This window comes from Ambystoma mexicanum, chromosome 5p (genome assembly GCF_040938575.1).
Source record: "Ambystoma mexicanum isolate Mex_15411 chromosome 5p, UKY_AmexF1_1, whole genome shotgun sequence".
Lineage (NCBI taxonomy): Eukaryota > Metazoa > Chordata > Amphibia > Caudata > Ambystomatidae > Ambystoma > Ambystoma mexicanum.
The window spans coordinates 250,886,773-250,902,775 of record NC_090930.1 but is presented as its reverse complement, the minus strand read 5'-3'; the positions used below and the strand labels follow the sequence as shown (position 1 = coordinate 250,902,775).

Below are 16,003 nucleotides of genomic sequence, written 5' to 3'. Positions count from 1 at the left end.
ATTAAACCTTTCCATGACTCCATGTAAGATGGCGTGTACAGGGTCTGCAGTTTAAAGTGACTATATAAAGTTAATGGCAACTTTACCTGTTTCTGGGGGCCAGTTGTGAGCCCCAGAAAAATGGAGTCAGAGGGAAGTCTCAAAGACAACTCTGTGTCACTGCACTGAAGGTGCTGTGTAACACACAAAAAGTGGTGCACATGGGGTAGGTGAGGCTCCAGTGCCCAAGATCACACAAACCGTGAAAATACACACAGCAAAACACATGTAAGAGTGGGGAAAAAGGCTCACACTCTTACCAGGTGAAAAAAATAAATCCTATAAACCCAGCAAAGCTGCTGGGGGACTCTTTAGGTAAGGGAAATCAGCCATTTATGAGAATTCTTATGAGAGCCCTCTTTTCAGATATGCATGGTGTTTCGAGTTTTCCTTGGTGGCTTGGACACCCCACACCCAAATCTGCATGGTGTGCACATTAGTCAAAACCCTGCAGTCCTGCTGTGCCAGAGGAGTTGGGGTTACCAGTATTTTTGGCTTTCCCCTTGGCGTCCAGGTAGGTGCACCCACACATGTGAGGTACCGTTGTCATCGGAACACCTGTGGGAACGCGGGACGGTAGGCCATGTGTTGTTGACGGTGTGTTTCGGTGGGTGAGCCAAGTGAAATGTGCGGAAAATGGGCTTTTTTTTCCAGCACATTTCGGGCTTTGCCAGGGTTTCTGTGAAATACATTCTGGGCCGATTTGCGCAAGTCAGACCTCTGCGGATTCCTACACGGATGTCCTCTTTTTGGAAATGCATGGAGTTCCCCTTTTTCCTTGGTGGCTTGGACACCCGAGGCCCATATCTGTATGGTGTGCCCGTCTGCAAAAATCGTGAAATTCAGCTGTCGGAAAAGACTTGGGGTTAGGGGTGTTTTAGGCTTTCCCCTTGGTGCCCAGGTAGGAGCACCCACACGTGAGGTACCGTTTTCAACAGGACACATGCGGGAAGGTATGACATTTGTTGCGTTTGTGTGGTTTTCATAACGTTTCAACCCATTTACTGGTGCCCTTTGTGACACAACCCTTTCATTTCCCAAATGTGCCCTACACTTACTCGCTGCTTTAGGCACCATACACTTTTGTAACCTGCACAGGTCATCTACCCTTGAAAAGGTCTGCCTGTGCTCTTTCAAAAAATGTATGCTTGCCGTTCCTCCCCACATTGGTTTTCCTGATTTACACATGCTAAGTAAGTCTGTTCAGGCCGCAAGCATAAAACTCCTGTGTACCACTGCTTGGCTTGTGGCATTGCTTGTTTTGCGAAACGCTTAAAAAATGTGTGGTTTCCTAACTGCAAGAGTCGGGGGGAATGCAGCAGAGCATTGTTTTTCTCAAAATTCATAGAAGCCATTGCTGTACCGAGCCAACCATGTCCACCACATACCTTTTTTTCCTGTCATTTTCCCGCTTTTTCCCCAAACTATGGCATTTTCCCCTTCCTAGTTGTGGCCCGACCTGTGCAAATCACCCCTTCCTAAACTTGGAATTTTGTCTACTTTTCAGAAATGTATGCCTTCTGTCCTCCAATTTGTCTTTCCTACCATTCCGTCCATGCATGTCTCATTGGCAAAAATTGCCAAAATCGCCTACCTCTCACAAAACGGTTGATAACCACATCAAAATATTTTTTTTTCGTTCCCACTCAACCTATTCTTCAAAGCCAGGAAATTGGGGAATTCAGCACAGCAAACCATGTGTTCCTAGCTCTTACAAGGAAAAAAACCACAGGCTTCTTTGTACATTATTTTATTTGCATTTTTTGAAAAACCAAAATTTTCACCCTTTTTGGTTATTTTCTCTCACCCCCCTCCTACAGCAACCTTGGATTCATGGGTGGCGTTACAACCACCTACATGTGGGGAAAAAGGCTGAGATATCTCATGTAACAATACATTTACAAGGCATTGAATGGCGAAATACCGAAATCACCAAAAAAGGCCTTGGCACTTGGGGGGAAAAACCCATGGCACTTAAAGGGCTGAACACATCAATCTTTTATATAAAAAAATCTAAAAAGGATTTCCTATTAAAACTAGATCATGTTATTACAAAGTGCCAATTGATAAATCTTTTAAAATCGCTGAAACAACTTCATTGAATTTCATCATATGAAAAATCAAATTCATATCATTACCACACAACAATGATTCCCATATCATTTGTGATCAAATTTCTTCTAGAGTTATCATAAGCTAACACGTATTTTATACGCAAGTTCTGCAGGCTTTCACACTCAAATAAAATGTGTTTGATTATTCGTTATTTGCCATTCCACAAAGTCTACAGTACCTAATTTGTTTAGGTATATTCAGTTTCGCCCCTAAGATTTCCAAGGTATCCCTCATGGTGAATTTAAGCAGCAGGTATCGTCTAATAGTCACACAATCAGGAAATGCCATGTGGAAGCCAGGTTTACACATTACTTTGGACCAGAATTCCAGATACAACCCACCATTACTTTTTGTTGCAAGGTTTACCATATTTTGTTCTCTACTTTGGTCATATATTGACCATTTCAGTGATCGTTTAAGTTTGGCAGTAGAGAATGTTAGCCAACTATTAGCATCTTCTTTGACCCATTTATGATATATACGACTCAAACTATCAAATATTCTTAGATCTTGTTGCTTATTCAAGTTTAAAAAGATTCAGTTCCACAATAAATGTGCCATTGTCTAATTTAGCTAATTTCATGCAGAGTGTAGCCATCTTTACTTCTACTAGATCGCTCACACTATTCACATTACATTCTAGCAATATTTATTCGCGAGGTAAACATTTCGGCGTTCTCAACGATATCCGTAGCATTAGCACAGAAATTAGAATTCTCCCCAACAGGCATACATCTGATTAATCTCCCTAACATTGCCCCCCCCCCGTAGGGGGGCCAGCCCCACAGATTTAAGTAATCTTGATCATGTGCCTCAGGCTCTCCAACTGGAAGTTCTTTCTTTTGTTGCATTGCAAGTTACTCTGCATATGACTAAGCTATTTCACAGTTTATATCACATTTAAGACTATCGATTTGGGGTTTGTTTAAAATAAATTATGTTTAAGAATCCGGATCAATATTACATAAGAACTACTCCACTAACCAATCTTTCTTTATCTTCTGGTTTGCTGCTTCCATCCGATTGAAACTGAAAAGAAAATGAGAACAGGATTTAGTGTGCATGAATAGTCAATATATGCCCAAGCAGGATTAAAAAAAAATATTAAACATAAGCAATGTGTTTATTTTTAAAGATAGTGTACCTCTTAACCGAATATGTAGACTAGATCATGAATATCTGAATTGGCACCTAAGCGACTTGATATCTAGCTATTTCATGATGCCAGTGGCAGATGTTGCTCAGCTGGTTTATAGACTCCCTACATCAACATCAGAGTGCGCTCCAAGACAGAAAACTAACAAGATTAATTATCCCTAGCCAGAGTGCAAACGAAATTCTACACTGAGAGATGTTCAGAATATGAGTAACTAGTTCTTGGCAAAGTCCAGCAACTGATCAGACCTATGCAGATGTGGGAATGTGGTGTGAATTCCTGTATCCCACAAAAATCATGCAGCTCTGACTGCGATAGTGTGGGATCCCTTCCTTTGTGTGAAAGCCCATCTTATGATATGGTATGGCATTTATAACATACCTGTACACAAGTGTTTCTAGGCGCCATGGGAGTTATCCGAGAGAATGTCTGCCACTGGCTGAACATCCCTCTGCTTGGATGATGTATGGTGTGCGATACTCACTGTCCACAAATGGAAAACAAAGCAGACCCCTCAGCCACTCACCTTGCCTACAGCTGGATTTCTGTACCTGCACTCCTGGAAGGTCTGCTGCATAAGGAAGGGGTGAAGGTTTGCATCAGCATCTACTTTAGGCTACACTGTCTGATTTGGAGAAGCTCTACCTCTTAAAAAAAGACCAGAAGGACAGACTGAAGTGCTCCCTTTCTCCCTGATCTGCTGGGACAACTGGATCATAGTTCCTGCTTGAATGCCTGGTCTCTGAGAAGCTCATGACTATGCCAGATTGCTTCCATGGCTGCTCCTCTATGGCTTACCATACCCTCTAACGGCCCTTCGAGCCAACCCCCAAAGTCCAAAGCCGCATCATGTGCCAGAGGACGACCGTGGAACCTTGAATTGAGGCTACAGTCTCCCCGCCGTTCAGCTCCTCTGGCTCAGACCATTGTCCAGGAAACCAATACATTTCAAATAATCAGCCTTCCCCAGGGGTCTTAGGGTCAAATGCACTAGTGTATCGTCACTGGAACCTAAAGTGCTCGCAAAAGAATATACACAGTAATAGCCTGTTAGGAGGTATTTTCAAAGTCACTACAGTGGTATGACTTTGAAAAGCCAATCTAGTGTGAATTAATCACAATCCAGTTCAGCTAAACCACTCCCTTAAGTAGCAAAGACCAGGAAGTAAGGCTGAACTAAGGAAGGGCCACTGTTGTGTGGTTGAGTTAACATTTATCGAAATTGTAAATATATAGACCCACACAGTTAAGTACACAAATAGCACTAATTTATTACAGTATCTCACTAAGACATGTTTTAAATATTCAGTATGACAAACATTACCTTTCAGTAGTCATCTTTCTGATTCTTGCATCTGCTTAGATTCACAAGCTTTGCATGGGCCAAAATCTAGTTGTTGGTGCAGAGTATTACATTATTTCTTTTCAAAATCAAAAATACATCGCCCAGGCATTACCGTAATACTATTCCTAATGGTGACGTGTGCAGTACCGATGCCACTTCGCGCGAGGTGGTCCAGATTGTTATTGTTCATGACCTGAGGATTCATGCAGTCTAAAATGTGCTGTTAGAATGTCAACGCTCTGGGTACAGAACTAATGAAAAACGCATTATGAGGCCTTCAACTCACAGTACAGAGAGGATGGGTGGACGCATATGAATCTAAGCAGATACAATTAGAAGAACAAATCACTTAGCCCTGGTAACGTTCTTTCAACTGGATGTTCCTCCCACGTATTGCTCATCTTTTGATATCCTTACAGCTTTAGCTGCTTCGGAAAACATTTTTCGGTAGAGGACGGTGTGCGTCAATCCAGTCAACTATGTCCCACAAAGGCTTCCACCGCAGGGGCGTAAGTATATATAGCACATGCAGCACCTGTTGGCTTCAGTTCTGTTTTTATGCATTCCTCTTCTAGAATACCAGTATCAGTGAGTCCCAGACAGGACCAGACTTTGAAAGAGAGTAAGTGAAATGCCTGGAAATTCTACAGTGGGGTAGGTTGGGAGGGGTGATGAGGTATAAGTGGGAGGACCATCCAGTTGAAACAACGTTACCAGGGGTAAGTAACTTTGATTGTGTCCTCCCACGTACTTATCTTTTGATAGACTCCCAAAGCAGTGTTTGGGTTTGGAGAAGGGAGTAAGAATTTTCAGATTTGATATGGATTGAATATAGGACAGCTTTCACAAATCCTCCTTCTTGCTTAGAGGATGAATCCAGACAGTAATGCTTTGTAAATGTGCGAATGGTAGACCAAGTGGCTAGCGCACAAATGACTTTAATAGGGACCCCCTCTTTGCAGAGTAGATGTCGTCACCATGCACCTTATGGAATGAGCTCCCAGGCCTTCAGTGGGATCTTTTCCAGCCACTCTTTAGCATTCTGTAATAGCAAGAATTATCCAACTGAACAAAGTTTGTTTTGTAACTGGAAGCCCCAGTATGTGTCCAGTGTACCCGATGAAAGGCTGGCCATGTTGACATATTTTCGCCATTCTTGAGATATAAAAGCTCAAAGCCCTTCTGGGATCGAGCCTATGCAGTCTTTCCTCTTCCTTGCTAGGATGAGGAGGCGGATCAAAAGTAAGTAGAACAATTTTCTTGGATAAATGAAAATCTATACATTTTTGGCCAAAAAAATAAAATAAAAGGACAAACGCGTGTTTATGACAAATAGTAAATGGATGCTTACTAGATAAGCCCTCAACTCACTCACCCTGCGGGCTGATGTCAATGCAACTAACAGAATGGTTTTAAATGTTAGTAGTCTTAATGGGCATGAATGGAGTGGCTCAAAGGCAGTGCATATTAGAAATGTCAACATAATTGAGATCAAAATGGCACTTAGAAAGGTGTAGGAGGGAACACGTTAGTGAGTGCCTTAAGCAATTGAATATTTAACAGCATCTTGAAATGAGATACATTTTTCAGATGTGTGCTTGAAGATTTGCAGCACTACCAAATAACCTTTCATTGTTCCAATCCGGAGTGCCAGATATGCCAAGTATAACAAAAAGGACAATACCATAGGTGTATTGCACTGAAAAGTATCCACATTTTTGCTATCTGCACCAGCTGCAGAATTTTTCCGAAGGGCAGAGGTACAAGGATTTAGTTGCTGGCCTTCTGACCGAAAGCAAAATCTCCATTATTTTATTCGGGGGGGTCCCTATCCTTATAACTCAAACTCCCTTACATCTCAATCTCTCAGAAACCATGTGTGAAGGTCGAGTGTCTTCACCTCTGGATGGAGAACCACACCCTCCTCTTGCGAGAGGTCCTCTTTGTGGAAGACGAATTGGAGGGCAGATGGACATGTCCAAAAGGTCCGGGTACCACATTCCCCTGGCCCAATCCGGAGCAATTAGGATCATGGATTTCCCATACTTTCTCAACCTCCTGATCACGTCAGGAATGATGGGGCTAGAGGAAACACGTACAGCAGTGGAAACTCCCAGTCCACTACCAACGCATCCCCTAGAGCTCCTCTTGGAGGAAATTACCTGGAACAGAACGCTTTGCACCTCCGGTTAGCACTGGTCGCAAACAGATCCACTTGAGGGGTCACCCAAAGAGTGAAGATCTCTTGAAGGACTTCCTGAGCTAGCTCCCACTCGTGGCAGACTGTTCTCTGCCAGCTCAGAGCTTCCACCTTGGAGTTCTCCTCTCCGGCTAGGTGAACTGCAGTTAGGGATTGCTTCTTTAATTGCCCAGAACCAGAGCTGCACTGCCTATGCACATTGGTAGTGACCCTACTCCCCCTCTTTTGTTGCGGTAGTAGATCAGGACATGCTTTCCCCTACAGAGGGCAGAAAGGCATCCAGCGCAAGTCTCATCGCCCTCAGCTCCAAAAGATTGATGTGTAGTTTGGTCTCCGATGGAGACCAACGACCGCTGATTGTCAGATCATTGGCATGGGCTCCCCCCACCCCATGATTGAGGCGTCCGTAACTACTGTTACCTCTGGCAAAGGGTGCCAAAAAGGTTCTCAATACAGAATCTTGTCCTCCCAGGCCCACCACAGAAGATCCCGTGCAACCCTGTTTGAAACCGGAAGTAGGTCTGACATCTTGCCTGAGAATTGAGAACACTGTGTCCTGAGAGCCCATGGAAGTTCTCATTCTCAGGCGAGCCTCTGGCACCAGAAAAATGCAGGATGTCATGAGGGCGAGCAACCTCGAAAAGTTGAAGGCCGGAAGACGCTGGGCTTGCTGGAATTTGGTGACCATCTGCAGAATGTGTTAAGCCCTTCCCTTAACTCCGGTTGCAAGGCTTTTCCGAATGATGCACCCAGGACCGCTGTGATAAATTGGAGTCATTGAGATGGTATCATGTGGGACTTCTTGAAATTGCTGGTGAAGTCCAGGTAGTGGAGAGATTCACAGATTATGCCGAGATGTTCCAGGGCCTGTTCGGGAGAAAGAGCCCTGATCAGCCAATCACCCATGTAGGGGCAGACGTGAATCCCCCCCCTCTCCTGAGACTCGCTGCCACCATCGCCATCAACATGGTGAAAACCCTCGGGTGGCAGAATTCAAAACCGATAATGAAAACCACCAACGGCGAACCTCAGGTACTTTCTGTGCTTCTGATGAATAGGCACATGAAAATAAGCATCCTCAAGGTCAAATGACACCATCCAATCGTGTAGCTGGAGGGCCTGAAGAATATGAGAAATGGTGACCATCTTCAACTTGTCCTTCTTGAGGAACTTGTCAAAGAATCTCAAGTCCGAGATGGGTCTCAATCCTCCATCCTTCCTGGGGGATTAGGAAATAGAGTTTGTTCCTCTCCATTACAAGGACTGGCTATATAGCACCTTTCTCTAGCATGCTCAAAATCGCCTGCAAAAGTTAAGGCTCCAGAACATTGAACAAGTGGCTCCCCGGTTGTTAGTTGGACTTTAGAAAAACTGTCCTAAGGGCTTAGTAAAACCATTCAACTGAGGCAGTACAAAACTCCACTCTTAGTATAAGGCTGTACCACCAGAGTACATGGTAGCGCAGACAGAGCTGCCAGGCTTATTTTAGGAAGGAGAGGGCTGTAGAATCAGTTCACATGAAATTGAAATACAAACGATCCAAAGAAACACTGAAACACATTGTATTGTAAAAATAAAGGATGTATTTAAATACAGGTAGGCCCAGATAAATCTAGGGGTAAGTAAGCACGAACACATTAACCTCCCCTGTGCATGGCTTTTATCGACTTATCGAAAGCATTCGATATAGTAAACAGAGAGAAGCTTTGGACAAAACATACTAACTGGAACTGCCCCCCATCCTTGTTGGATCCTATACAAGAACTTTACTCTGAAACATCTACGAGAGTGAGACTCAACGGCACAGGTCAACTCTCCTCTTCAATAGGTAAAACTTGTGGAGTAAAGCAGGGATGCCCTCTGGCACCGGCACTTCACAATGCCTACACCGGCGACTACCAACACCCCGAAAGGAACGTTAAAGCATTCCCCCCCTCTCTAGGGTCTGAAAAGGTCAGCAGACTGCTCTACGCAGACGACATCATTTTAATCGACCAAACGAAGATAGGGCTCCAGCGAATATTGGATAATTTGAATGAATACCTTCATACCAACGACTTGGAAATCAAAGCCTTGAAAACTAAAGTGATGCGACTGACAAAAGCGGCCAAACGAAAAGCTTCAGAGGCATGGTTCTTTAACAATACCCGCCTCAAAGAGGTGGACGCCTTTCGATACTTGGGCACCATGTTTAGTAACAAAAATAACGAGCAACCAATGCTAGACATCCTGATCAACAAAAACAAAACCCTGACAAATCAAATGATTATCATGGACAAAAAATGTGCCCGCTTTTCAATAAAGGCGGCTACTAATTTTTACAGGATGAAAGCCGTTCCAGCGCTTACTTATGGCATGGCATGGCATGTTTGTCATTCCGGACTCAATTTGGCCGAAAGTGGAGGATTCACTTTGGAAAAAAGTCCTCCGACTGCCTACCTCGACCCCAATAACTTTGATAAGGAGAGAACTCGGTCTTACCTCACTTCAAGGCACAGTATCCCTCAACAGTTTGATGTTCTACAGAGAAGTGATATCATCCATTGAGAAAATGTACACACTGATCCAGGAAGAAATTGAGAACGGCTCAAACAAAATGCTCAAAATCTGGATGGACAAAAATCAAACTCTCCTAAAATCAATAGTTAGTTCAGAGGACGAGCTTTTGGTCAATCCGAAAATAAACAGCAAAAAAACTGAAAGAATCAGACTGGTGTGACACCCAACAGAAAGCAACCAACTATAAATCTGCGGCCCATCTCCCGCCCTTTGCACAAAAACTAAACAAGCCTACCAGTTATCTACTGAAATTTCCGAATAAGACCTTTCACTTGACTTTCTTGAGAGCAAGACTGAACATCCTAAAGACTAATGAGGTCCTGAAAACCCGAGGCAAATCGGTTAAGCCAGAACCAAGACTCAAAGGAGAGTCTAAAACACCCGATTCTCCAATGCCCAGGAACCACTGGCAACAGAGATACCCATTTAGGTCCCCTCCATTCAACTCTCTCAAGAATGGACGAGGACTACTGGTGGTCATACCTAATGAAGGGGCTAAGTCGAAGACCAGTAATCGCAGTGGTAAACTTCTTGCACAGCTTGAAGTTGGACGTTATCTGTGAATGATCAGAAAGACCCTGAAAGGACTTAGCCCTTTGGTAAGCAACTGGGAAAAGGGATGTTATTTTGTAAAAACTGCTAAAACAGTTAAACATAAAAAAAATAAACAATTTAAAAAATTATATGAAATCACAATATAAAAACACAACACTATACTTTAAGGTACACAGACCTTATTTGGAACCCCTGACCGTAGTTCTAGGGAAGTCAAAACCTTTTCATACACATTCAGTATAGGTCACACCTATACTTGGCGAGTAAAAACCCAATGGTTACTTTAACAATTACATTCAGTAATGCAAGGGCAGTAGACCCTACCAGTTATACACCGACTCTCGGTTCAAATTACATAATCAGTCAACTGGACAATATACTTTTTGTGAATAGCGGAACACTATTCAAGGTCCAGTAAAAACCTATAACTACTTTTGTGTTAACACACATTTATACTAGGCAAGTAAAACCTAAGGATGTAATATTCAATTACAGATGCTTTTGAGATCAGCAAAACACAGACTGAGATAATCAGTAACTCTTGTAACTTATTTTTGTATGGCACACAGCTAATACAAGTAATACACATACTTTAACCTCACAATGAAGGGGAAAGTAAAACCCAATGCTACACTTTACTGAATGACTCAAAGCTGTTCTAGGAAGGCAACAACCTAATACAGACTTATTCTGGACAGGCTAACAGCAAGTCAGGGGAAGGTAGACTCAGTTGGGGGACACTCATACATAAAATTATCCTCCAAGGACTAATCTGGTGAAATCAACACTTTACTTTTGGGAAGAGGCACAACCTAATCACATGAGTAAAAAACCTTCACATCTACTTTCTATTAGAATGGCAAAACAGTTTCAAAGGAAGAAAATATTTTAACCATACTTTTGAGAATAGTGTAACCGAACGCTATACAGAAATCCTAAGAGACCTCAGGTAAGTACGTATGATATGATATTTTATTTATATCACTCTCATACACAAGTGTTTCATACACAAGCCAACACAGTACCTCAGCATTTAAGAAGATTTTGAAGCAGGACGACTTCAGGATCTGCAGCCAAATACCCGGTCAGTGGATTCCTTGTTGTGGTGACTGAAAACAAAACCTCAGAAGGAACTTTGCCGCAGGGATCGACGAAGATGGCTCTAGGCAAGGTTTCCCTCGCGGCTGAATGTGGTTCTGCGGATTTGGCGCCTTTTCAAGGAGCCCAGAAGACAAAAGATTGTGGTTGAATTCTCGTCGTTAAAAAGGTCCAGCACTCTGTTGAGGGGACTTTTCGGACTCGATTTGTCTCTGGAGATCCATCAGGATGCCCCCGAAATTTCAGCGAGATTCGGAATTCAAAAGATGTGTACCGCACAATGGCTTGAAGTCCCAGGGTATTTAGGCATTGCAGCAACGCAAGGTCGCAGCAACGCGTGGGAGGGCTTAATATGCAGATCTTCTTGAGTCTAGTGGGTCTCACCAGGCTCCGGGTCGTTGTTTCCGGAGTCCCCAGGTCGATTCTCCGGTCGCTGGAAATCATTTCTGCCTCTTTGCCTTCATCATCCTCTTCGGTTCCAGTGGTCGACTTTTCTTCAGCTTACAGGTTCGCAGTATTTAACAGGAACTATAGCACAAGCTCTGCATTCTCTCCCCCCATTTTACAAGAAGGGGCAATCTGGTTGTCCAATCAGGACAGCCAGCCCCCCCCCCCCCCCCACTGGGATTTGTCCCCAAGGGTAAGACCAAGGGCTGGGGGAGTTTTGGACTCCTCCCGCACTTCTTGCCCTCACGGACAGACTTGAGCCTGGGCGGGGAATCCAGCCGAAGATTAAAATCACACAAAGGAATTTCCCACCTTGGATGTCAGGAGAAGGAACACAAATCCACAAGTAACAATAAAATGGTGAAAAAACAAGACAGGGGGCATTTTGGTAAAGTGAGCACCCTTAGGTGCCATTACTGCAGCTGTGCCCACAGCCCGTGGTAAAGGTGCACCAAATTAATACAAGGTATCACTGCCACCAGCAACTGAAGGTAAGCTTGTCCCTGTAACATAACTGTTACAGTTTTAGTGTGAAAGGGGATACATTGCATCTCCCTGGCACTCCACATAAGGTGGGGTGCGCGGGCCTCACAGAATAATATGGTAAAGGGATCCGAAGATCCTTTCTACCCTTGGGAACTGTAGTTTTCTCAAGGTTAGCAAAAAAAAGTTAAGGGGAGCTTTTAGGACAACCCAGCAACAACAGGCACTTATTGCCAATAGGTTGTTAAAGAAGAAAACTTCAAAAAACCATGGAGAGTCTAAAAATGACACCCATAAAAAGAGTTTAAGATTCTGTGAATGTGGGAAAAGGTTCCCACTCACTGACATATTAAGGAAAAATATCCCACTAATAAAGCAAAACATTCTGGGGATGACGCAGGTCAAGAAGATTTACCAGTTCTGTGAAAATCTTACCCAACACCGGTGGAGTATTCTGAGGCCTTTTTAAAAAGGCAAGCCAGTAACCCTGGGCTACTGTTGCCAACGCCCACACATCTGAAATACTAACCATTCTTTCAGATGCCGTGAGAGTCTGCCTCCCACCGGGGTATTGTGGGCTAAGGCCTCAAAGAGGTTTTGCGGCGGCTGATGGAAACGTAGCGATTGCTTGGGTGGACTTTTAACCTCTCCCTCATTCACCACAAAGGAATCTTCTTTGGCCCCTTTGAGGAGTAGAAGCGAAAGGACCTACCCCTCCAATATGGTCCACTGGGGTGAGAAGATTGTGGCTGTCCGATATCGGCACCAAGGTATTTGGCTGCCCCCTTTAAGGTCTGCAGCTTCTCCAGGCTTTTGTCAGCCTTGCTGTCAAATAGCTAGGTGCCGTCAGAGGGCATGTTGAGGATCCTAGACTGCACATCCGTTGCAAACCCTGACTTCAACCAGACAAACGTGTATTACAGCGCTTGGCACCATGGCTCTGATGCTGTAAGCCGAGTTCAGTACTGATTGAAGAGACTCACACATAGCCTCCTTACCGTCTCTTACAATATTCAGGAAGCCGTCTCTTTCTTCCCCTTCGGGAATATGATCAGTCGCCAGGCCCACAGGGTGAATGTAAACTTGGCTAAGCCGCAAGTGGTGTTTGCAAACGTGAGAGCCATGTTACCGACAGAAAATACTTTCCTAGCCCAAGCGTCGAAACGCTTGACATCCCTGTCTGGTCGGATATGCAGCCTGTTTGGAAGCAGACATCGCTGCCTGAACTACTACCAGGCTCTCTGGTATTGGGTGCTTAGACAAGTAGCTAGGATTGCTACTTGAAGGTCTGTATTTTCTGGTTAGATTCTTATTAACCGCTGGAGTAGATTCTAAAACCTCCAAATTTGCCATAACCCTTTTAGAGGGCAACATGAAAAGGGAGTACGGAATCCTTCTGTGGACCTTTGTCAAGAATGTCCATTAGGTTGTCGTGCTCGAATGGTGGTGCAGGTCTGACCCTCCCAGGAAATTCATAACCCTGGTCATGAACTGCCTACAAGAGGCATCAGCATGGTCTGCCGGGTCTGGCTTGCCAAACTCAAACTCGGATGAAGAGGCAATCCCACTAGCTGTTTGAAGATTTTCACATTAATCTTTTAGTCTAGACTCTGAGATAAGAGCATTTGGGACATTACGAGTGCCAAACTCCAAACCAAAGGAGTGTCCTGGTCCGACGGCTCTTGTTCCTCAAATAGATGTTAAGGATTTCAAGATATCCTTCCATGGCAAAGTATTATATGGTTTTCCATTGGAATTACTGGTGGTTTTGAGGGCAAAGGTACCGATGACGTTAATAGCTTGGATGCTAATAGCGCCGATGACTATTTATGTACCAATTTAGGTGCCTACTGAACGCTAGAAGGGCTTGACCCTCGACTCAATGGAGTCTTCGACATGTCGAGACCCCAACGGTTCTCGAGGGGCCTCTGCCTACGGCCAGGGCTTGAGGGCGCTCAGGATTTGGCCTTCGCTCATTCCCCGTTGACTTTCGACTGCCTGACAGGAGCATTACTTTTTTTTCTTTCAGTTTATATGGGATCGGGGCCTCTTTCTCAAATATTTTAAGCATTTCCTGCCTGGACAGTTTCTCATCTCAGGAGAAGATTCCGAAGATCTAGAAGGCAATCAATAGCGCCTTTTCTTAGTTTTCCTCGATGAGGCCGAAGAATGGTGCAACCCACTGCTGGAGCATGAACGTTAATTCGATATTTTCCTACAAGGAGAGAAGTCACTCGTCTCGGACAATTGTTTTTCCGACAGTCGCTGAGGGGGATTTCGTTGGTGGCCTACCCAACACTAATTTCCCTTTACACTCTTTCAGAGCCTTACCATTCATGGACTAATGGGCCTCAGAGTCCACCGTCTCATGCTCCAAGCCAAGGCACCACAGACACACTTGGTGAGGATCCGTGAGGGACATCTTGGCACTGCAGTCGCTCTGTAGACATTTTTTTAACCTGGTCATCGAGGTTGATGGAGTTTGGGATATAGTCATCGTACTCTATCACAGTTCTGACAAGAACACAAGAACGAAGCGTAACGCATTTCTCGAAGAATTAGCTCACATGGAAAAGTCTAACTGAAGCCAACAGGCGCTGCGTGTGCTATATATATATATATATATATATATATATATATATATATATATATATACACACACACACATACGACTTAGACCCTGGGATGGAATCCCTTAAGGCACATTGAGTCGACTTCATCAACGCACAGCTTCCAAAATATTTTCAGAAGCAGCTAAAGCTGGAAAGATATCTATCAAAAGATGAGGAATACGTGGGAGGACACAATGATTCGAAAGATGATTACTGAGAAGGTTTGTCTTCTGAAGCTTGGTGAATCTGCTTAGAATCACTTGTTTTGCATACACTAGCAAGTAGTACATAGAAAGTGGAGAGTTAGTTGAAGGTGTAGATTAAGATTGTAATAATGATAAATCTTACTGACCTGTGTCAAACCCAGAACCTTTTGCTTTTGTTCCCATATACCTCCATGGGTAGGAACCTTTTTCCACACTCACAGAATCTTGTACTCTTTTTATGGGTGTCATTTTAAGACGCTCCATAGCGTCTTAAAAGTTCTCATTGACAGCTTTTTGGCATTAAGTGCCTATTGTTACTGGGTTGCCCTATGGGCTTCCCTTTTAACTTTCTTTGGCCAACCTTGTGAGAACTACAGTTCCCAAGGGTAGAAAGGATCTTTATATCCAGTTCACATTTTATTAGGCGAGACCAGCACCCCCACTTTATGTGGAGTGCTCAGGGGTGGTGGGGGGGGTTTCGGGGGGACTGAGTATCCCCTTTCTCATTTTAAATTTAACATTTATGTTACAAGGACAAACAACTTTAATGTCTGGTGGCAGTAACCCTGTTTATTTATTTGGTACACCTTTACAGTGGGTTGTTACCACAGCCCCGGTAAAGGCACCCATGGTTGCCTATTTTACCAAAATGGCCCGGGTCGTCTTTTTTTGCAATTTTAGTGTTCCTCGTCCTTTCCTGTTCCTTCCCCTGACCATCCAGGGTGGGACATTTGTTTGTTTGATTTTTATCTTCAGCGGGAGTCTTGTGAACTCCCCACCCAGGCTGAGTGTCTGAAGGCAGGAAGTGAGGGAGGAGTCCAAAATTAATTAGTCCTTTGTCTTCCAGCCAGAGTGTGAGAGTCCAGCTCAAACTGGAAGGTCGCCTGTCCTGAAAGGATTGCCAACCTCAATGTCCACATCCCCCTACCACCCCGGACCTCCATCCCCCAGGTTTGAACCTTGCAAGACTGTTTGATTGGCTGGGTTCCCGCATAAAAGTCTGATCCTGGAAGCTAAAGAGGTAGACGACCACTGGAACCAAAACTGAAGAGGAACATGAAGAATTCACGACTCAGATTATTTCCAGCTACCTGAGAGCCTGCTGTGTAACCAGAGCCTGCTGTAGTCCTGCCTCCGAATCGACTTGGGGACTCCAAAAACGACGACCCTGACCCAGGGCCTGGCGAG

The 16,003-nt window shown here is 44.1% G+C and overlaps 1 protein-coding gene across 2 annotated transcripts in view; it reads right to left on the bottom strand.

Moving 5' to 3' along the window:
- Nucleotides 1-16,003, bottom strand: part of THOC2 (THO complex subunit 2) — a 2,257,836-nt gene that overhangs the window by 1,539,860 nt on the left and 701,973 nt on the right. For both annotated transcript variants that reach the window (XM_069612670.1, XM_069612671.1), the window contains exon 13: nt 3,139-3,183. In XM_069612670.1, coding sequence (XP_069468771.1) covers nt 3,139-3,183 — 45 coding nt within the window. The remainder of the gene's footprint in view (nt 1-3,138; nt 3,184-16,003) is intronic.